At 50.3% G+C, this 23,382-nt stretch overlaps 1 protein-coding gene across 2 annotated transcripts; it reads right to left on the reverse strand.

The window, feature by feature from the left end:
* Positions 1–788: 788 nt before the first annotated feature.
* Positions 789–20,275, reverse strand: RFC2 (replication factor C subunit 2). 2 transcript variants are annotated; one of them, XM_004442108.3, is made up of 11 exons: positions 20,142–20,275; positions 17,564–17,633; positions 15,603–15,644; positions 15,209–15,315; positions 11,961–12,062; positions 10,266–10,366; positions 6,554–6,711; positions 6,249–6,314; positions 4,504–4,584; positions 3,136–3,249; positions 789–1,594 (listed from the first exon to the last, which is right to left on the reverse strand). In XM_004442108.3, exons 1-11 carry the CDS (start codon positions 20,246–20,248, stop codon positions 1,484–1,486), a joined length of 1,059 nt encoding a protein of 352 aa, XP_004442165.1. In that variant the 5' UTR covers positions 20,249–20,275; the 3' UTR covers positions 789–1,483. The 2 variants fall into 2 exon arrangements, with proteins under 2 accessions (XP_004442165.1, XP_087273888.1); XM_087417762.1 differs by lacking the exon at positions 4,504–4,584.
* Between the last annotated feature and the right edge of the window lie 3,107 nt (positions 20,276–23,382).

Raw genomic sequence — 23,382 nt, forward strand, 5'->3', positions numbered from 1 at the left:
ACAAGCTCAGAGACAAGAGCTTAGGCCTGAGCAAGGGGCAGGGGGCTCCGTGGGATGTCCTGCCTCCGCAGTCAGCAGGTGTGCGAGCCCAGCCCCCCTCTGGGCCCAGGGGCCGCACCTGGAAAACGGCACAGTCATTCCCCCACCTCACAGGGATCCTGAGGCTCCAGACAAAACTTAAGATTGAGAAGGAACGAGAAAGTATTTTGTAAAACTTCACCCTGCAGTTTTTGAAGACCTTCATATTTTTTCCCCTCTTCATCAAAACTTTAACCCAAAGGGCCAGTAATCTTGGAGGCTTGCCTGTGCCTGCTTAGTGTCCCCATTCAACGTGGTCCGGACAAGTGACTAACCTGCCCGGGAGGGCGGGCGCCAAGCAGAGGTGCCCACAGGCCCCTCCCTCCCTGCTCCCTCCTGCTCCCCGCCTCAGGCCAGAGCAGAAGAGCCGTGGAGACCCACGCTCGGGCCAGGAGAGAGCGTGAGGGAGAGAGGCCCGCGGGCCTTGCAGCTGTCCCCACACTACCTGCACCCGCCGCTGTGGTGGCCTGTCCTCCGGAAGCCCCAGGGCAGGAGAAGCCAGCATGTCACAAGTATATTTTCAGTCAAAGCTCCTCCTGAGGCTACCAAGCAGGGAAGCCGAGCCAGCCCACCAAAACGCCACTCGAAAACGCCGCCTGGGATTTGCTCCGGAGCAATCCTGGAGCTGGGCAGCACGGTGGGAACACAGAGCAAACAAGACTGGCCCTGTGCTGGTGAAACTATTAGGATGGATAAGGAATACATGAAGGTTCACTTTATCATTCTCTCTACTTTTATGTACAATTGATATTCTTCACAATTTAAAAAAAAAAACGGTACCTTGCAGAGAAAAAAAAGGCAATACTACAAATTAATATAAAATTTCCTGGGGAACTCGAGAGCAAGGCGCACACAGGGCTCAATGGAAAAGGCGACCTGGCAGGCGTCCCGGCTGCCTGCTGGGCATCCCTGTAAGGCCTTCTGGAGGGCTCGGCCGGCTGTCCTGAGTCTATCCAGGCAGTAACTACAGCAAGCCCCACCCTCGCCCCATGGCACTGTCCTCCAGGCTTCTAGAAAAATGAGATGAGCTTGTCCAGCCTGGTCTAAGTCACCTTTTCTACTTGTGGGGCCCCGAGGACGCGCAGAGACAGGACGCTGGCTTTCCTTGCTGCCTTGTGTTGTCCCCTCATTGCCAACAAAACTGTACGGTTTTATTAGCTAAAATGCCAACACATGCCCAGCTCGGGTGCCAGGCCCTGGAGGCTGAGACCCTGTCACCACAGCTGTGAGTCTGAGGCTGAATGCGAACCCTTGTGGAGACGTGCTGGGAGCAAGGCGAAGGCCACGACCGTATTGATGGAAGGCGTATTCTGACACCAGGCAGTGTTTTTTCCAAACCAGGAGGCTGTGACTCCCATCCCTCAGGGACGACGACTCTCGTAGCCCAGTCAGTGAGTTCTCCGCTCTAACTGGCCACCGGGGCCATGGTCTTCTGACACAGCCGGGCCAGCAGCCCCGCCAGCTGCAGCAGGGAGTTCACGCCTTCTGCTATGCTCATATGAGTGTAGCCGATCTCCTGCAAGACCAATCAGATCTCAGGCTGGTTAATAAGTGAGGGAGGAGTTTATCTTTTTAATCTGAATGGTTTAATCAAAACTGATGCAATGAACTCAAAACTCAAAATTGGAAAATGAACTCTTAAGTGGTAATGAATTATGTTTAACTAAAGTTCCATTTATTTCCTAAAGGATATTGATATTTCTATGTAAGATACTGTTAACACACAAAAAAAGGCCAGGCTTGGAGAAAATATTAAAGCATTTATAAAATACGTATCTGATAAAGGACTTGCATCCAGAATACATAAAGAACTCTCAAAGCTCAGTAATAAGAAAACAACCCAGGGGCCGTCCTGGCGGCATGGTGGTTAAGTTCGCAGGCTCCTGGGGTTCACAGGTTTGGATCCCGGGTGTGGACCTAGGCACCACTTATCGAGCCATGCTGTGGCGGTGTCCCACATATAAAGTAGAGGAAGATGTTAGCACAGATGTTAGCTCAGGGCGAATCCTCCTCAGCAAAAAGAGGAGGATTGGCATCGGATGTTAGCTCAGGGTTAATCTTCGTCACAAAAAAAAAAAAAGAAAGAAAAAGAAAACAACACAATTAAAAAATGGGTAGAGGCTGGCCAGTGGCATAGTGGTTAAGTTTGTGCACTCTGCTTTGAGAGCCCAGGGTTCACAGGTTCAAATCCCAGGTGTGGACCTATACACTGCTCATCAAGCCATGCTGTGGTGGTGTTCCACATACAAAACAGAGGAAGATGGTCACGGATGTTAGCTCAGGGACAATCTTCCTCAGCAAAAAGAGGATTGGCAATGGATGTTAGCTTAGGGCCACTCTTCCTCACCAAAAAAAAAAAAAAAGGGTAGATTTGAACAGACACTTCATCAAAGAAGATTATGGAACAAATAAGCTCATGAAAAAGTGCCTGACGTCATTAGTTACTGGGAAATGCAAATGAAAGCCATAATGAGACACCACTACACACTGTAAGAATGGCTAAAAAACCCACTGAGCATTCCAAGCACCAGTGAGGATGTGGGTTGTCTGGAACGCTCACACAGTGCTGGCAGAAATGCAAATACTACAGCCACTTTGGAAAACAGACTGGCAGCTTCTTCTAAAGTTAAACATTACACTTACCATTTGACCCAGTAATCTCCCTCCTGGGAATTTACCCAAGAGAAATGAAAACTTGTGTTCACGTTCACACTAATTCATGTACACAAATGTTTATAATGACTTTATTCAGAGTCACCAAAACCTGGAAACCCAAACGTCCTTCAACTGGTGAACAGACTGTGGTACGTCCAGACACTAGAACACTACTCAGCAGTAAAAAGGAATGACCCACTGACAGAGGCAACAACAGCATGAACAAATCTGAAATGCTTGAAGCTAAGTGAAAGAAGCCAGACCCAAAAGGCCATGTCCTGCTTGATTCCATTTATATCACATTCTGCAAAATTCTGTCCCCCAAACAGAAAATAGATGAGTGGTTTCCAGGTGCTAGGGGAGGAGCTGACTATAAAGGGGCACACAAATACTCTCACTGACCTTAATAAACTCCAGCTTCAAGTATTCTGCCATTTGGAAGGTTTTACACACTCGGAAAATGTTCCCAATGATGTCTTCTGGTGAGTAGCCCAGATGCCACAGGTGAGCGAGGATCTAGACATGAGCAGAGAGCTCTGTGAACAACAAGGACACTGGGGAAAATGAGGCTCAAGCCACACCAGTCCCGGCCTGCCACACTGCTGGGAGTGGACAGATCGTCCCAGACAACCAAGTGATTCTGAGAATCAGCTGAGCACCCAGGAGCTGTGGGGGCCACACCCTTAGATCAGCAGGGGCACTGAACTGATTTCCCAGCAGAGACAATATTGCAAACGTTCTACGATGTATTGCGCGACTGTCTACTACCACGGCCATGTAACGTCTTTACCCAAGGCTCTTAGCAAGCTTTACTGTTCATCCCAGGAAGCAGCCCAGAGAGGAAGTAGCAGAGCCACAGATCTGCTGTGCCTTCCCCAGCCGTCAGTCTAATGTGCACCCCCTGCAGGACGGCCTGGAACAGTCCTGAGCAGGGCAGAGCCGGGAGCAGTCATCTCAGCCTCTGGACTTCTCTACCCAGACCCCGCTCCAATGCCCCCACTCCATCCAGACCGCAGGGTCTCAGTCAGTTGTTCCTGCCTTTCCTTCGGCACCTTGGGGCAACTTCAGGGGGTGGGGAAGCTCTGTGCTCCTGACTCTGCAGGCTTCCTACAGGCCGTGCCAGGTCTTTGCCTCAGTCTCCCTGCCTTGCACTCCAGGCTCATGTCAGGTCTGGCCCTGCCCTAAACCCCGTGAACTTCTGGCCTAGTTTGGTGGGAGCAGGGGAAGGGAAACCTGCTGTCATCAGACCTTAAATCATTCCATTGCCACCACGTGGACCTGAGGGTCACCTGAACCCCAGTGACGCCCACTGGAATCTTCTCACAGGACCAGGCTCTATAATCAGGCTAGAAACCTGCTGGTCCCTCCTCTCTTGGCTGAAGGGACTGCAGCTCCCAGAACGCCCAATCCCACGCTCATCAGGAGGATGGGGGGACGTCTCCCCTCAACGGAGAAAGATGTTCCATGGCAACATAAGGAGCGGCTGGCCTTTCCTCGTGTGTAGGTGGACCAATTCCTCTTGCAGAGAATATAATTATAGTAGAAAGGCGTGATTTAGAACTGCAGGTCTACTATTCTGCAACAGTGTGATTTAGAACAAGGACTTGAGCCTCCCTGAACCCATTTCCCCATCTGCAGTGTCCCCAACTCCTAGCATCGCTTTAGGAGCTACGTGGAGCGATGCACGTGAGGTCCCAGCACAGGGAGTGCCCCTCTGCTCTGCTCAAGATGCGAAGGTCCCTCGGGGTCAGGGAAGGGGATGGGGCGCACCTTGTAGGCTTCGTCAATATTGGCATTCACGCAATGCTGGATCATCTCCTTCACCAGCAAGGGGTGGGGCTCATCGCAGACCTGACCGAACCGAAAAGAAAGCCCCGTCAGGGCCGAGGAGACCATCTGAGGAGGAGCCCTGACACCCAACTTCTGGTGTCCTATGCAACCGACTTCTCAACTGGCTTTTTGCATCAAATTCTCCAGCAAACAGAACCGGGTTTGGGAACGTCCCTCTCACCACCAAACAGGTCACCAAATAGAGAGCAGTGTCAACCTACTGCAGTGAGGAAAAGCTTCTGACACAGGATCATAGATTTCTCAAACACAAGACAATTAATGAGGGCAATAAGGACTCTGTGCTCGTAGCAGCTTTGAAGCCGTCAGCCACCTGTCTTAGATCACCTGGAAGAGCCCGTGCCCAGGACCATCCAGAATCCACGTAAGAACGGGGAGGTCTCTGCGGCCAGTCTCCCACCCGGAGCAGGAACTAGCTTTCCCCACAGGGTCCCCCAGGCCCAGCAGGATGACCTGGGGAGGAGCCTGCTGGGTGGGGTGGGGTGCTCCCTGACCCCAAGGCTGCCTCCCGGCAGCTCCCTCCCCTGGCCTCGATTCTGCCCTCTAGAGCAGTATCCACGCTGAAATCTAACAGACACCTTCTGACGGCGCCAGACAGCGCCGACACCCGCTCCGGGTCTGCTCTTCCCAGCCCCGCTGCCTTCCCTCAGCAGTCACGGCTCCCCGGGTCCTCAGTGCTCTGCTCCAGGATGAAACACAACCTCAGCACCACTACAGGTGACTAGGCGAGCTCCCCTTCCCACAGCGCCCTTGAAAACATCACTGCCAAGGTCTAACCCGAGGCTCTCCACACGGCTCTCTTTACCCAGGAACTCAGTAAGAAGAGCTACAGACTGAACGCACAGACAGCCCCACCCCACCCTTACCCCCAAATAAGGGGGAAATTGGTCTCCAAAACAGCACTTAGACACCAAGCTGTTAGGATGTGGTAGCCGGTTTTCAAAAGAATTCCCAGGGGGCCGGCCCTGAGGTCTAGTGGTTAAATTCCACACACTCCACTTTGGCAGCCCAGGTCATGGGTTTGGTTCCCGGGCACGGACCTACATCACTCATTGGCAGCCACAATGTGGCAGCATCCCACACACAAAATGGAGGAAGATTGGCACAAATGTTAGCTCAGGGTGAATCTTGTTCAAGCAAAAAGAGGAAGATTGGTAACAGATGTCAGCTCCGGGCAAATCTTCCTCAGCAAAAAAAGAAAAGAATTCCCAGAAGAAAAATCCTTCGCCAATACGGAAGAGTAAGAGTCTTTTTCCTCGCGTGGCTTTGAAGAGCTTTGCTACCCGCCCTCCTGGCGTGGGAAGTGGTGACAGGCCCTCAGGGTGGGGCGGCCTGAGGGGAAAGGCTGTGCTCACTCCAGCCCTTGAGCAGCCGGGTGACCTTGGGCAAGCTCTGGGCCGTTTCCTCAGTCACAAAACGCTGACAGGAGGTCTGTGTGCAGGGGTGTCGTGAGCACCCAACAGGACCCAGGGGAAGGCACCCAGGTCTGGGCCTGCAGCAGCGGCACTGCTGGCACTTCCGTCTGTCCACACACTGGTGGCATCCAGAGCGCCCCCTGCTGGAGTGGGAGCCCCAACCCAGCGGCAGCAGCAGGGTCTTTCCCTCCTCCCGGCCCCGCCCCACCTCCGGCAGCTTGAGCAGACTGAGACCCAGGCCAGCTTCTGTACCTTGAACACATTCTCACTGTTAATGAAGCCGAATCCCGAGAAGGTCGACTGCAAGTTGTTCAATGCCTGTTGAGGAACAAAAACACGTCCAGGGTGACTTTCCACCTGGCCTGTCCCCACCGTCCTCACAGGGCCTGAGCTGTGCGCCCTCCTGCAGGCCTGCGCTTGGGAGCCCAGCCCCAGCAGTGCGCTGGGTCAACGTTCCCCACTCTGGCTGTGCTCGTCTCTGTGCTGCGGTCACTCCCCCTTCCCCACAACACGGGCTGGCAAGCCCAGGAGGTGGCGCCCGCCGGCACCGCACACACCTGCCTCATGTCTCCCTGGGCGGTGAAGATGATGGCCTCCAGGCCGTCGTCAGCGTAGTGCACGTTCTCCTTCTCGATAACGGTCATTAGCCGCGCAAGAACCTGGGCGTCGGTCAGCTTCGTGTAGCGGAGGACTGCGCAGCGGGACTGGATGGGCTCTGAGCGAGACAGGGCGAGAGTGAGGCTCCCCTGCAGAGGACGGCGTCCCCCCACTGGTCCCTGAGTTCCTAGCACACAGCTGCACGACCCACCTGGCCCAGCCAGGCTGGGACCGCTGTCTCTGCCCGGCAGGCGCTCGACAGAAGCTTGGTGATTGGGGCTAAATTTCAAAATATCAGCCAGTAAGCAACAGAGGCCAGCACTGCCTGGACAACCCTGGCTAGCAACGGCTTCCAGAAGGGGAAAAGGTCCTCCACGACAGAGACGCCCGCGTGCCACAGCCCACAGGCCAGTCAGCGCTGGCCCGGGTGGGCTCCAGGTTGCTGTGAGCGCTGGCCCTTTGGGCAGGTCACGACCCAGCCAGTCCAGGTGAGCACGGGACACCGTGTGGTTTATTTAAAGCTCCGCAGGGGTCTGACCACAGCCAGGGCTGAGAACCACTAGAAAGACGAATGCAGAACCTGGAAGCTCTCCCGGACCTTTGGTTTCGACTGGGACAAGAGCTTCTCCAGGATCTCTGAGCCCCACTGGTCTCTCTCCTCCAGCCTCTGTTCTGCCGCCACGCCGGCCTTCCTCAAAATGCTCTGATCTGTCACCTCCTGAAGAGCAAACCTTCAACAGCTCCTGACGTCACAGTACAGTCAGTCAGCCCCTGACCCCAGCACATCTTCCACACACCTCACCCGTCTCTGCTCTGCTAACCCACGTCTGGTACCTTGTCTGCCCTGGAACAAACTGACCTCACGCTCCTGGCGGGCTCTCCCCACGCAGGTGTCCTTCTCACCAGCTTCTTCCATTGACATCACAACTACCACTGGAGGTTCCCCTCAGAGCCACCTCCTCACGGAGCCGCCCAGATCTCCCCAGACTGAAGCGACCTCCCCTTCTTTGTCCTCACACACACTTCCAAGGAACATATTCCTGTTAGTTTATCGGCATTAAAGCAACCAGTTACCTCCCCAGGTGCTGGAAATGCAGTGGACAGATATCATAAGGTCCTGGCTCCTTAGAGCTTAGGTTTACGGGGACAGGAGGCATGAACAGGAGAGTTACAACGCAACGGGATGGGGCCGTGGAAGAGGCTTCTAGGAACAGCTCTGGAGCCCAGGCCACGGAGTGACCAACTTCGCCTGGTGCAGGTGAGCTTCTCAGTGAGGAGTATTTAGGGTTGAGGTTTCCCTGCTGGAAAGGCAGAAGCAACAGCGCGTTCGAAAGCAAGCGTGATCAAAGGGCACAGGGGATTCGGGGACGGTGAGATGCTATGAGGCTGCAGTGCATGGAGTGAAAGGAGATGGGGCTGCAGCCCTGGGGTCCTGTGTGCCAGCCTGGGGGAAGACCACTGGAGGGTTCAGCGGGGGAGTGGCAGGTCGGACTGTGCTGAGGTGACCCTGGCAGCCAGCTAGTGACTCAGGAGCGAGAGGAACCAGGGCAACACTGCACCAGTGAAGGGGAGAAACAGAGGCAGGCCAGACCTGGAGTGGGGCGGGGCATGCGGCCTGAGACACTGGGGAGGCCGGAAGACCTTGGATCTGACTTTGCTGAGGGGCTGGCTGTGGCGGTAGGCGGAAACGAGCGGACTTAAGATGGCTCAGAGGTGCTGTTTGGGGCTCCCCCTCTCCCATCCGTGCGTGGGCTCCTGGGGGGCAGGGACAGAGCCTCCCACAGATCTGTAGCCTCCACTGAGCCCTGTGCACAGAGGATGCTGTGTACACAGAACGTGCTCGATATCTGTCCAGCGGACGAGACTCCAAAGAGCAGCTTTCCTAAGAGTTCGTCCACGTCAGTGTATCTGAACTCAGGAAGCTGCATGCCAGACCCTATTTACACGTGTGGTTCATCAGCACAGACAAGAACAAGATCGATGATTTAAAACCAATTAACGTTCCAAGTACACTAGAAGTTTCCTTTAGCAGAGTTTTCTCTTTTGAGAAGTACCAAAAGCTGAATTCACAGAATTTAAATACACGTTAGAATAAGGCAGCCATGGCCTTCCTCAAAGAAAGCATGCCTCCCTCCTGACCGTGTGACCCCAGAAGCCAAAGTCAGGTTCAGTTACTGAGTTTATCTTTTTTTTTTTTTTAATTTTATTTCTTTCTTTTTCCCCAAAGCCCCAGTAGATAGTTGTATGTCATAGCTGCACATCCTTCTAGATGCTGTATGTGGGACGCGGCCTCAGCGTGGTTGGAGAAGTGGTGCGTCGGTGCTCGCCCGGGATCCGAACCCGGGCCGCCAGCAGCGGAGTGTGCACTTAACCGCTCAGCCATGGGGCCGGCCCTCAGTTACTGAGTTTAAAAATCACCTCTGCAGCAATTTGATCATGAACCATTTCCACTAAAGCTAAGAAATTAATTTCTTTAGAGATTTCATTTACAGGTTTGTTATATCTCTTTAGAAATTAAAAAAAATCAGAATGCTGTATATCTCTGAAACATTAACGACAAGGGAGGGTCAGAGCCTTCTCCATTGACAACTGTGGTTTCAAATCACTAAACAAACTCATTAATGCAGAGCCCTATGCAAAATGCATTTGGGGAGGGGTCTGAAGTCTAAGACCTCCTGCCCTCACAGATCTGTCTACCCTGGTCAAGGAGACAAGCTACCCACACGGCCATAAACCGAGAACTCTAAACAGTTTTCTCCACCACATCGCTGGTGTCTGGAAGGTAGAGAGGGTTCTCATTGAAGTCTGTATGTCCCGCACTGGCACGGGGCTGATAGCTCCTGAGAGCAGAGTATGTGTGTGACGACCTGGGGGAGGTAAAGGACACGAGGACTCCCAGCGACACCGAGATCCCGCCGAGACCAGAAACCACAAGGCTGCGGGGCGTCACGGCGGGCGACACACTTTTCTGCAGCAGCGCACGCGGCCCAGGTGGAGGAGCGGGCTGGGCTCGCACAGGCTGGGGTTTAGCGCGGCAGACGGGAGGCAAGGACAGTGACACAGAGAGCTGTGAGAGACGGTGAGAGGCAGAGAGGAAAGCTGGACTGTGCCCACAATCTGCATCAGAAAGGGAAGGAGGGGAGACCAGCAGGAAGTGGAGACACTGAGACCGGAGGGCTCAAACCAGCGAGGAAGCAGACGGACTGCTGGCAGTGGCGGGGCTGCAAGGACAAACGCCAGGTCAGAGAGAAGACTAACGTGCAAGGTTTCACCGGTGAGACAATTCCTGGTGACAGCAGAGCACCGCGTGCAGACACAGCATGTGGAGGAGCAGGTCTGCAGAGGCGCAGGGACCACGACACCGTGCACGGGGTGTCACAACACCACGTGTGTCTGCGATGGCGCAAGACTCAGGCAGACCTGGGGTTCCAATCTCAGCTCTTCTACTTGCTGTGTGACTTTGGGCAAACCACTCGACCTCTCTGAGCTCCAGTTTTCTCATCTCTAATGTGCAGCTAATAATACCTCTGCGTAGAATTATATAAGATTAAATGAAAAAGTTGATGACACAGTGCTTAGCCCATGGCAGGCAATCAAAAAGTCCCTACTCTTCTGCTAAAGAGCCAACACAAGCACCACATGGGCCCCAAGCCACCCAGAGCTGACCCTCACCTATGATCTTGTCTGAAGCATTACAAGCAAGAGCAAAGCGAGTCGTTTTGGAGTAGATTTCCATGGTTCTCCTCAAGGCTTGCTGGGCTCCATCAGTCATGCTGAGAAGAAAAACACAAGGGAGCAGTTTGCAACTGGGACCCAGGGCCCCCCGGACACAAATCCCCCCCACAGACCTGGGACCCTGAACTCCTGACTGAGCACGCTCAGCCTCTCTCCAGGACCCCGCCTGGGTCTCACATGGGCAGCTGCACACGGGGAGAAAGCAGAGGCCCTGCGGGCGGCTCCTGGGCTCACCTCACAGCTCCTTCCTCTGCTAGCTGTGGGTAGATACCTCAGGCAAAGCATCTGAGCCCGTGTCATCCTCTGTAAGAAGATGACGATACTCCCTACTCAGAGGGTTGTCAGGACAATTAAATGAGATAATAACATGTGAAGTGGTCAGCAGAGTGCCTGGCATAATGTAAATGCTTCCATATAAGAGCTCAATAAACATTAGCTGCCATCATTGCTATAAATAACGTTACAGTAAAATGGTTAAGGTGCACCACACCCTGGAATATCACAGAGCAATTAAAACCACATTCATGGGGCTGGCCCCATGGCGCAGCGGTTAAGTGCGTGCGCTCCGCTGCTGGCGGCCCGGGTTCGGATCCCGGGCATGCACTGACGCACCGCTTGTCAGGCCATGCTGTGGGGGCGTCCCATATAAAGTGGAGGAAGATGGGCACAGATGTTAGCCCACGGCCAGTCTTCCTCAGCAAAAAGAGGAGGATTGGCATGGATGTTAGCTCAGGGCTGATCTTCCTCACACACACTCACACACTCACACACACACACACACACACACAAAATAAATAAATAAATATTAAAAAAAACACGCTCACAAGAAGATTATAATAATACGGAACACTGCTTTTTACATTGAACAGAAAAACCAGCATACAAAAATTATGTATATTATGATCTCAACTATGTAAAAATGCATAGTATAGAAAAACAGGAGATGAAATAATATTTTCAAAATTTTCTTCAAAGAACATGAATTACTGTTGTCTTTTTTATTGTCATTAAAATTTTTTCATTTATACCGGTAATGGTTGCACAACATTGTGAATGTACTAAATGCCACTCAACTGTACACCTTAAAATGGTGAAAATGGTAGGGGCTGGACTCGTGTACCAGCTAAGTTCGGCACACTCTGCTTTGGTGGCCTGGGTTTGCGGGTTCGGTTCCCAGGTGCCGACCCACACCACTCATCAGCCATGCCATGGCAGCGACCCACACACAAAATGGAGGAGGATGGGTACAGATGTTAGCTCAGGACTAATCTTCGTCAGCAAAAAGAGGAAGATTGGCAATAGATGTTAGCTCAGGGGGACTCCTCCTCAGCAAACAAAAAAAAAAGGTGAAAATGGTGAACATTATGTGTATTTCACAACAATTAAAAAAATATTTAAATTATTCATGGAAGTGATGTTGGCACAAACACATTACCCAGCTCTCTTAGACAAACGTTGGCAAGTTACCTCATAATGATAAGGTTTAAGGCTCAGGCCCCTATTAAATGGCTTTTTGAGGATGTGATGCGCAAGCTACCACAGAAGTACGAAGTGAGACCTTCTCTCCTGATTTAGTACAGCCCAATAAGAGAAGAAAGACCAAGGTGTAAACGTGTGTGGCAAGCACTGCACCTGTCCGCTTCGTCCAGGATGATGATCTTGTGCCGGCCTTTGGGGAGGGTGACTTTCTGCTGGGCAAACATTTTGATTTTGTTCCTCACAACGTCAATGCCCCTGAAACGATAAGCCAGAATTTTACTGTCACCTTCTGAGACAACTCAGTCACCTTCACGGGGACATTACCCTCAGGACACCATCATGGACCCAATTTTAGTCTTTAAGTTTCTTTTTTTAGCAATTCTAACTCTTTATAAGGACTGATATTTCATTACTTTTATTCTTTCTTGGAGGTCTTCTGAAGAGCAAAGAAAAAATTTACTTACTTTTTTTGATAGAATGAAACTCATTTTATCTTGCAATTACCATATGGGTCCACTGGTCCCTTTTATAATCTAAGATATATTTTGGGGTATTAGTGATCTTATTTTTCCTATGTCTTGAAACTAAACAGCAATTTCATCATCCTCATAATTATTTCACCATTACTCATTGACTATTCCCAACTATGCTCAAAAGACTAAAATAATAAGATGAAAGAAGGATGGGATTTTCTAGAAGAATGAAGCAATAGCGGGGAGAAACCTGTTACTACTGCCTCATTCTTCAGCTTTTTATTGTGTTGCTCGAGGTACTGCATTTCTTTCTAGAAATATAAAAGAAGTTCAGAGAGGCCGGCCCGGTGGCGTAGCGGTTAAGTGCAGGTGCTCTGCTTTGGTGGCCCGGGTTCACAGGTTTGGACGCCAGACGTGGACCTATGCACCACTCATCAAGCCATGCTGTGGTGGCGTCCCACGTACAAAATAGAGGAAGATGGGCATGGATGTTAGCTCAGAGCCAATCTTCCTCACACACAAAAAGAAAAATAGAAAATAATAAAATAAAAGAAGTTCAGAGACACCATCTTTGTTGTCTTTCTTAAAGCTTTCATCGACCACACCTGAAAATTCAAAACTTTTCATTTTCCTTTCCACCCAAAACATCAAAAAGAAAAAAACTGGTAAAGAGGTTTCGTAATTATTAGACAAATCAGAAAATTATTGCAGAGACAAACAGCAGTACTTTAGGCTTTAATGATGACAGAGAAATTGAGCATCACAGCAAAATCTTAGACTATGAGTTCTCAGATGCCAAAATCCTAGATGAATTTTCTCCGACTTAAGAATCAAGGAGTGAACAATATATTTCTAAGGACAAAAACTAAATATATTGTCATCCAGCTAGTCACTCAACAGGAACGACTTTGTTCCCCAATATCTTATGACAAGAACTTGGACCATTCTGTTCTGCTGAGAGAACGTGTGACAGGATTCTTCCACCTTTTATAATGTCTGTGACCAACATTTACAGGTAGTTTGTAAGTGATCAAAAGCTGAAGGCACGTGTGTATATAATGGTGATTGGAAGGAAACAGATGACACAGAAATGGAAAAAAAATCATTGTGTTGATCATTCTAATAGGTGTTTATAAATCTAAAACTGAAAATACTTTGCCAATTATAGGCCACCAGTTTTCAAAAACATTGAGTGTGATGATGCCAGTGTGAGAAGAACGAGGGGTCAGGATGAGCCAGAGCCTGTTTGCACTTGCTACCTGGGTCAGTGTTTACAAGTGGATCAACAACCAGCTCATTTATGGCTGCTGATGAGCAGGCAACTGCACTCAAAGGACACGCCCATTAACAGGTATATGTAGATCTTCAAAACCAGGAAAATGTTAAAGAGCTGAGAACCATGTTCTCAAGGAATAATCTAAGGCAGACTTTGCAGACATTTTATTCAACAGATTCTCATTTCATAATTCTCTACTATTTAATACGTAAAAAGTGAACCAGCACCTCACAGCCATAGTAGGATGGCTCCTAACGGGGCCGGCCCCGTGGCATAGTGGTTAAGAGCACAGACTCCGCTGCTGGCGTCACGGGTTCAGATCGCGGGCGCGCACCGATACACCACTTGTCAGGCCATGCTGTGGCAGTGTCCCACATAAAGTGGAGGAAGATGGGCACGGATGTTAGCTCAAGGCCAGTCTTCCTCAGCAAAAAGAGGAGGATCAGCATTGGATGTTAGCTCAGGGTTAATCTTCCTCACAAAGGAAAAAAAAAAAAAAGGATGGCTACTAACCACAACAAACTAGAAAACAACAAGTGTTGGTGGGGATGCAGAGAAGCTAGAACCCTTGTGCACTGTCAGTGGGATATAACGTCGTGCCAGCCACTACGGAAACCGGTATGGTGACTCCTCAAAGAACTAAACACAGAATTATCAAATAATCCAGCAATTCCACTTCTGAGTACACATCCAAATAATTGAGGGCTGGCCCCATGGCTTAGCAGTTAAGTGCGTGCGCTCCGCTGCTGGCGGCCCGGGTTTGGATCCCGGGCGCGCACGCGACGCACGGCTTCTCTGGCCATGCTGAGGCTGCGTCCCACATACGGCAACTAGAAGGATGTGCAGCTATGACATACAACTATCTACTGGGGCTTTGGGGAAAAAAAATAAATAAATAAATAATTTAAAAAAAAAAAACACAAAATAATTGAAAGCAGGGTCTCAGAGATATTTGTACACCCATGTTCATAGCAGCACTAGTCACAATTGACAAAAGCCAAAAGATGGAAGCAAGACCAGTGTCCATCGACAGATGAATGGATAAGCAAGATGTGGTCTAGACATACAATGGAGTACCATCCAGCCTTAAAAAGGACATCCTGACACATGCTACATGGATGAAGCTTGAGGACATTATGCTGAGTAAAATAAGCCAGTCACCAAAAGGACACTGTATGATTCCACTTACACGAGGATCTAGAGTGGTGAAATTCATGGAAACGGAAAGTAGGGGGTGGTTGCCAGGGGTTGGGGGCGCAGGGGGCATGGAGAGTTGTTTAACAGGGACAGAGTTTCAGTTTTGCAAGATGAAGAGTTTTGGAGACTGGTTGCACAACAATGTGAATGTATTTTACACTACTGAACTGTGCATTTAAAAATGGTTAAGAGGGTAAATTTTACGTGATGTGTATTTTACCACAATTAAAAATAATTTTTAAAATTTCCATTAAAAAAAGGTAAACCAGCAAGTCAACTGCTCATGATGCCATGTCTACAAGCAAGCAATTCCCATCCTCTCACTGGGAGGATTAAAGGAAACACAAAGCTGGCCAGGCGAGCTCCTCGGACCCCACAGAACTGAGAAAAGGCTGTTTCCGTAACAATCCAAAATGTAAACGCTCACCGCCTCCCGTCCTAACACCCAGGCGTACCTGTCGTTTGAGGCATTGAGCTCCAAAACGGCATCCTTGAGTGCCGGGCCCAGCAGGGCTCGCGCCAGACACAGGATGCTTGTAGTTTTGCCGGTTCCTGGGGGGCCCTAGGAACGAGATCTCCAGTAAGTGCTTCAAGCCGACAGAAGGAACCGACCGTAGCTCCCGATTTACTGCTCCCCATTGTCTGTGCTTGCCTCTCCCTCGAGCCCCCCAAGCCCAGCCCACAGCACAACCAAATCAACACAGCAACCCACCCACAGGCCCCTGGACAGCTTGAGTGCGAGGGGAACGCAGGGCCCTGGGGGTAGCGGGTCTCTCTAAGGATCAAGCGCTGGGCACTTCAGAGCGCAGCGAAAATCAGTCCGTGACGCCCAGCAGGAGGACTACTTACAGCAATGATGATATTGGGCACGTTCCCTTCTCTGGCAAAGACCTGAAGGTAGAAATGTTCATTGAAACTGGCTAACCTGTAAACCCGAAGAGCCAGGCCTCCCCAGCCACACGGGCCCACGAAGCGAACATGGCTCCGAATTGCTCCATATGGATGCGCCATGGAACTCTCGCCTCAGCCTATTCACGACTGAATTCATCATTCTGCCCTACAAACCTGAGGCCCACCCACACTCCCCTTCCCTGGACTGTCAATCAACCCTACTGCCCACCAGGAAACTGGGGGTCACGATGGGGCCTTCTCCCTCACCCCACACAGCACCTCCATCACAAAGGCTTAGCCATTCTTTATCCTTCATCTCCAGAGTCCATTTACCTCTCTTCAGCCCCACTGCCCCTTCCTTAGCCCATTATCTCTTGCCTGGACCACTTTCAATGGGCTATTAACTGTCTTGCCTCTAATCCTGCCCCACTCCAATCCATTTCCCATGCTGTCACCACAACCAATTTTCTAAAATACACATCTATTACAACATTTTTACCTGACTGAAACCCTTGGATGACTCCTTACCGCCCTCATCAAGCAGCCCAAACTCTCACACGTGGCTCACAAGACCCTGCCCAATCTGGATCCCGCCCAGCTCACTGGCTCATTTCTCTCACACCCAATACACGCACCCTACAGCCGTGTTCCTCAGTGGGCGCCAAGGACCAGCAGTGTCACATGCCCTGGGAGCCTGTCAGAAATGCAGAACCTCTGGCCCGTCACGAGAACTACTGGATCAGAATCTGCATTTCAACAATGTCCCAGGCCATTCATATGTCCATTAATGTCTGGAAAGCACTACTGGGTGTGCCAATCAGATAGCATTTTTCCCTAGAACAAGCCAAGCTCTCTCACCTCCAGGCCTTTGCACATGCTATTCTTGCTCTCTCCCCTCTCTCTAGCCCCTAACCCACAAGTCTGGCTAACTCCCACTCGCTTAGCTTTGGTGTCACTTCTTCCACTTGGGAATCAAGATGGTGTGAGCAGGTTCACTCGTCCTCCCTAAGCTCCTCCCATGGGCCCCCCAGCACCCTACACCTCCCCTAGCAGAGCGCTCATCACACTGCCTGCAGACTCTACGCTGCCCCTGTCAGATGGAGAATCCCACCTGGGGAAGGGGGTGTGTCTACTCCTCACACCTCACCATATCTGGCCCCAAGAAGATACTCAAATAGTTGTAAAATTAATAAATTTGTAAACAAATAAATACCTTGGTAGCTATTAAAGTCTAGGCCCCAATTACTGCAGAGTAATTACTGCAATTCATGTCTCAAAGAGCTGGCCCTCTAGATTCTGCCTCAAGACCTCTGGGGCCAGGAATTCAAAGCTTGCTCTACTGCTCAACAGTCCTGCTTGCTCCTGTTCTTATCATCCTGAAAGCTACTCCCTTGTCACTTAGTCCCTCTAGGCAGGGGTTGGCAAACTAAGGTGGGGGGGCGGGGGGAGGGGGTAATCCAGCTGGAGGCCTGTTTTTATGAGCTCCCTAGCTAAGGATGGTTTTCACATTTTTAAAGTATTGTTTAAAAAATAAACAAAGGCTATTTGACAAAGACCTCACATGGCTTGCAAAGCCTAAGACATCTGTTAATTGGCCTTCACAGAAAAAGCTTGCCACCCCTTCTCTGTCGGAGACCGGAGGAAGATGGGCACGGATGTTAGCCCAATTCAGACCAACTGTTTTGAAGAATACAAAACAAGTCTGATAATCCCTCTCCGATAAGCCAGCACTTCCAACTTCTGAATTTTTCCACCACGGCTTCTAGTTGCCTCCAAACTGAACGTCTCCCAGGCCTTCAATTCCTCTGGACTCGCGGCTCACCTCCCCCTCATCTTCGCTGTCTTCCTCCAAACGCCTGGAGCTTATCAAAGCCAAATGACATGCGGTGTTTAAGATCCTCTTTTATAAAGTCACTCACCTCCAGCCTGCTCACGGTGTCTTCATTCCCGACAATTTCATTCAACTTTACTGGTCTGTATTTTTCAACCCTATTTTTAAGAAGATGCATAAAGATGTTGACATGGCTATTTTCACATTCCCCAAAAGAAAGCCCTAAAGGGCAAGCCTGAGAGCTTTGTCAGAAGATGATATACATCAATAAAAATATACCAAATGCAGGTTTTAAATTTAAGGAGGTGCCCAACTGCCATTTGAGAAGTTAAGTGCATGAGAATTAAATACCAAAGGCTCCAAACCCGCCAGAGCAAGAAACACCTTTGTTGCTGGAGAAGGGCCAGAGCAGGCCACCTGGAGCAATGCGACACTGCGGCAACACAGTCTGCCCGTCACAACAGAGGTCCCGCACACGCGGCACGGACATCATTTGATCTGACAGACATAGGTGCGACCAAGACCCCTTCTCACCCCTTACCTGCCAGATTCTGTAGACGTGTGCCAGGTGCACAGCAGGGCTGGCTACAAAGAAACCACAGGCCTATCCTACCAGGCTATGTGGAGTGGACAGGCTAGTGGCCTATTCAGACCAAAACTTCTCTCTTTTAAATTAATAAGCGAGGCGCCAGCCCAGTGGTGCAAGCGGTTAAGTGCGCGTGCTCCGCTGCAGCAGCCCGGGGTTCGCAGGTTCGGCTCCCAGGCGCACACCGATGCACTGCTTGGCAAGCCACGCTGTGGCGGCATCCCATATAAAGTGGAGGAAGATGGACACGGATGTTAGCCCAGGGCCAGTCTTCCTCAGGAAAAAAAAAAAAAAAGAGGAGGATTGGCAGATGTTAGCTCAGGGCTGATCACCTCACAAAAAAAAAAATTAATAAGCTATGCTATGAGAAAAAATTACTTTCTTCAGCTCTGAGAATGGAAGAGGAAGTAGATTTGCAATGATCTGACCATCAGGACCTCCTCTGCCCTTTATTATATGCCCTGATTTACCATCAGCTTGCACCCCCTCCAGGTACTGGTTCTGCTCCAGAAGCAAGTGCCCGCAAAGAAGCTTGTTTGCCGTCTCAATAGAGACAGGTCTCCTCCAAGACCAGCAGATGGAGCATGCTTGTTCCCACCCATTTATTCTCCATACTCAGCCCCTTCCAGATGCCAAGCACTGCCTAAGGAGTTACAGATCTCAAGGAGAGGAAAGTCGAAAGTACAGAGATGAGCAAGACATGGTTCTTGCTCTAAAGGGCTTTGCCATTAGCAAGGAGATAGAGCTTAGCAAATCCTACTACAGCACTGAACTGATTAAACAAACCAAGGGCTGAGGAAGACCAGAGAGGGAGAGAATCACCTCCTGGGAATGTTAGGAAGCTGAACTCTGAGCTGGACTTTGAACAAGGTAAGATGTACCTCCTTCAAGGCCCTCATAGCTGCTCCCCCTGCCTGAAAGCTTTCTCCACCTAGCATATGGCTTACTCCCTGTGTTCAGATCTTTGCTCAATATCATCTCACCACAGGCCTCCCCTGACCACCACAGCTATTTACTCCACAGCACCTGTCGCCATCACATATACTATACATCTACCTGTTTATTTTTTACTTTGTCTTTCTCTATCAATGTAAGCTCTATGACAGCAGAGTCTGTTTTAATACTGAAGCATCCTAAGCATCAAGAGTAGTGTTGTGCAGGAAAAACACAACGCAAGTCACATATGGAACTTTAAACTTTCTGGTAGCCACATGTAAAAAGGGAAAAAGAAAACGGGTGAAGGTAATTTTACTAATATAATGTATTGAACCTAATATATTCAAAACATTATCATTTCCAACGTGTAATCAATATAAGAATTACCAACGAGATTTTTTTATACTAAGTCCTCGAAATCCGGTGTATATTGTACACTTACACCCATCTCAGTTTGGACTAGCCTCATTTCCAGCGCTCAGCAGACTCATGTGGCTAGTGACTGGGGACTGGATAGCACAGCTATACCGCGTTCCATTCAGGTATCTGCTCTCCTCAAGAAGAGGGTGGGCTGGAGGGATGGGAATACACAGAGGACAGCGAGTAAACCACTACCACGCGCCGCGGAGAGCTCTGAGCGGTGCGCACAGGCGGAGCGCACGAGTGGAGCGCCTGCACCACACCTGTGCCAGAGGCAGGTGACTTCACACGTCACCGTTTCCTCCCAACTACCCAGGATGCTGCTATTTCAACGAGCACGCAACAGTAAGAAGGCGGGCGCCTTATGCGCGCAACCCCGCGTTCCGAACCCGGGCCCGACGCTTCTCGCAGAGTGACCATCAGAATGGCCCATGGCACAGCGCCCAGCACCACAGTGGGTGGTCTCAGGGGGCGGCTATCATCAAGATTAGCATTGTTCTGACCGGGCTCCGCTTCCAGAGTTCAGACAGGTGGGCTCAACCCCAGCTTGGCTCAACGACCCAAGTCCCTCGCCTTCTGCAAATAACCATCTCCCCGACGCCACCCCGGGGCCTCCTGCCCCACTTAGGTGCCTCTGGAACGAGCTCGAGTGTCCCGGGACTCGGCCCGCCACTCGCCCACCCACAGGTCCAGAGCACCCATCATTTACGGCCTGGGCCCTCACCACGGCAGCTCGTAGTGGCCGGCGCTGCCGAGGGCTCTGCTGGGGGCCGGGGCAGGGTCCTGGGCCCCGCGCTCGTCGGCTCCACCGCCGCTCTCCCGCGCCTCCATTCTCCCGCCGCCTCTTCCCGCCGCCCGAGGCCCCGCCCCATGACGCCATCACGCAAGCCCCGCCGCTGCGTCCGTGGCAGGCTGGGCACGGGCGGACGCCGTGGGCTCCCCTTTCCGCGCCTGCGCAGAGCGCGCCGGCGTGGCCGGGCCTGTCGCTGGAGGCCGCGGTTGCCCTGGGAGACCTGGGGCAGGGCCTGCGGTGGCGGGGCGGGGCCTGGCGCCCGGCGGCCTTCGGCGGCGGAAGGCCGGGGTTCGGTGTTCCGATTGCTCAGCGTGCCCAGCTCCCGCTGGCTGGGCTCCTGCGTCCGGGCACCTGCCGTTCAGTATCAGGGACGCACAGTGCTGCAAGATGGGATTCCTCCCACTTTGCGGAGGAGGCAACTGCCCCTCTGTGAGATGTGATTCGATTTTACTCAAGAGAAATAGGTACTTGATATTCACAAGTGCTTTGAGCATTCTTTTGGGCTGGTTTCCTACCTGTGGAACTAATCTTTCCTCCCTAGCCCAAATGTCATAATAATAATGAATAAAAATAATAATGACTGACATTTACTATGCTGTAACTATGCATCAGACCGAGGTGCATACTCATATTATCCTCGTTTACAGATGAAGAAACAGGCTTGAGAATGATTCAATAATTTGTCCAATGTCATGTAGGTTGTAAGAGGTGGATCAGGATTCGTTCCCCACCATGTAGCCAAAGTAATTCGTATAAAATTATATTTTATTGCACTTACTATGTTGCGTTATAATTTGGGGGTAAAAACTGGCTTTAATGTCTGAATTGAAGGCAAAGATTGGGACCTATTTATGTCTATTCCCATTGCTTAGCATAAGGCCTGATGTAAATATTCAATTCCAGTGCCTTTAATCAACAGTGAGGATCCATGTTTCCAGAACAGTTTGGATCAGCTGTGAGGAACTGGGTTGCTTTCACCAGAAGACTGAGCAAAGCCCCATGGCTATTTTCCTTCCCTCGTCAGTTGAAATCTGTGTATATTACAGGTAGAAACTCTTGTCTTCTATGCGATTGATTAGCCATTCAAATAAATATGGGCTCCAGAATCTGTATTGCGGGTGATCGTTTTTTCTTTTGTTATCCTTTCAGTTTCCTTTCACCCAAGAAGCCCTGCCCATTATGGAAATTTATTGGGAAGACAATAGTGCTGTTATATTCACTTTTCGCCTGTAAATTCTGTGCTTCAACCCAGAGTGTTGGGCTCCTTGAGGATACAGCACCTGTCCCCTGATTGTTAATTTCTTCCCTTGTACATAGTAGCCATGGAGTCATATCTGCTGATTGCTCGTTTTGGTTCTGCAGCCAGGCCAGCAGGACCCAAGCAGTGGCACAGCCTACACTTGAGTTCTGTGACGTGGGCCGAGAACATGTTCATCCTCATTCTTCTCAGGATGCCAGTTGGGCAGGAAGCTCAAACAACTCAAATTCTGAAGCAGTTTCTTTTTTTTTTTGTGAGGAAGATCAGCCCTGTGCTAACATCTGCCAATCCTCCTCTTTTTTGCTGAGGAAGACTGGCCCTGGGCTAACAGCCATGCTAATCCTCCTCTCTTTGCTGAAGAAGACTGGCTCTGAGCTAACATCTATTGCCAATCATCCTCCTTTTTTTTCCCCAAAGCCCCAGTAGATAGTTGTATGTCATAGTTGCACATCCTTCTAGTTGCTGTATGTGGGACGCGGCAGGCCTCAGCATGGCCGGAGAAACGGCGTGTCGGTGCGCGTCCGGATCGGAACCCGAGCCGCCAGTAGCGGAGCGCATGCACTTAACCGCTGAGCCACCGGGCCGGCCCCAGCAGTTTCTTTTAATGATGGTAATTATTAAAGTCTCCAGGTTCAGAATTGCCTCAGTGTTTTTCTTCTTCCCTTTTATGTGATTTGGAAAAAAATGCTTGAAGTTGGCTGTCTCTCTTCCGTTCCCCTTTGAACTAATGGAGCCATCTTGTATATTTTTAAAATCACTATTCTCAGATCCTTTATTTCTCTGGAGGAAAAAATACAAACTTTTCTTGAAATAATAAACTTTTCTTGAAATGTCTCTGTAGTTTTCCTTTGGGATTGTTCCCATGCCATAGTATTCATATTTTCCTTGTGGTCAGCTATCACACACGCACACCTCCCACCACACGCACTGGATATTTGTGTTTAGAAACCTAACATTTTCAATAAATGGCAGAAAACTGTGTAATTCTTGCACCTTTCATGGTTCTTCTTCAGAAACCCCCTTGACAAGAGCCTGTGGGCTCCCAGCACTCTGCTGTCACTACACGCTTGGCACGCTGGGGGAGTCAGAGGAGGAGGTGGCGTTTGGGGCAGAACTGCGCCATCAGGACATTTTTCTTCTCTCTGGACTGAGCCTTCTGTGGCTTGTTGGACTCGGGCCCAGACAGGGCTTAGGGTGTAAAAGATCCAGCCGCTCCTCTAGGGCCACACAGCAGCCAGCGAGTGTTGGGGCAACCACAGGCTCTTGTGAAAGGGCAAGAAGGAGCCAAAGTGAATTCCTCCTCTTCCCACCAAACAAATGTGTCAAATCCCAGGAAACTGAATTCACACCAGGCTAAGCTCCCACACTCTTATCACAAGAGGGCAATTAATTATACAAAAGAGGAAGGACTGGAAAGGAGATAAAATTAAAAACAAAATCCTTTACCTAAATCCAAAGCCTTCCAATCAAATTATCAAATGGGACAGGCACCAGATCCTGACTGTCACCGTCAGAGGACAGCTCTCTTCCCGTGTGATGCAGCAGGACATTGCATGAACATCTGCTGGCATCTCAGGGCCAGGACTACCAGACATGCCTGCTTTCCCCACTGGTGGCCTCCATTCGCCCAGAATGTTGAAGCTACTTGATGCCGTTTGCCTTGTTTACACTGAATTTTTTAAAACGTAGTTTTTGTTTTCCAGTGGATTTCTTTATGAATGTTAGCTATTTTTTTTGATTGGTGACTCTATCACTGAATAATTGTTTCCTCTCAGACACTCCAGTGTTCCATCACTGTTAGAGTTTTTCTAACATTCTCATTAGGATTTTCAATATTAAAAGGCACAATATGGGGCCAACCCGTGGCGCAAGTGGTTAAGTGCGAGCGCTCCGCTGCAGCGGCCCCAGAGGGTT

This window comes from Ceratotherium simum, chromosome 26, assembly GCF_057802395.1.
Source record: "Ceratotherium simum simum isolate JZ-2026a chromosome 26, ASM5780239v1, whole genome shotgun sequence".
Taxonomy (NCBI): Eukaryota; Metazoa; Chordata; class Mammalia; order Perissodactyla; family Rhinocerotidae; genus Ceratotherium; species Ceratotherium simum.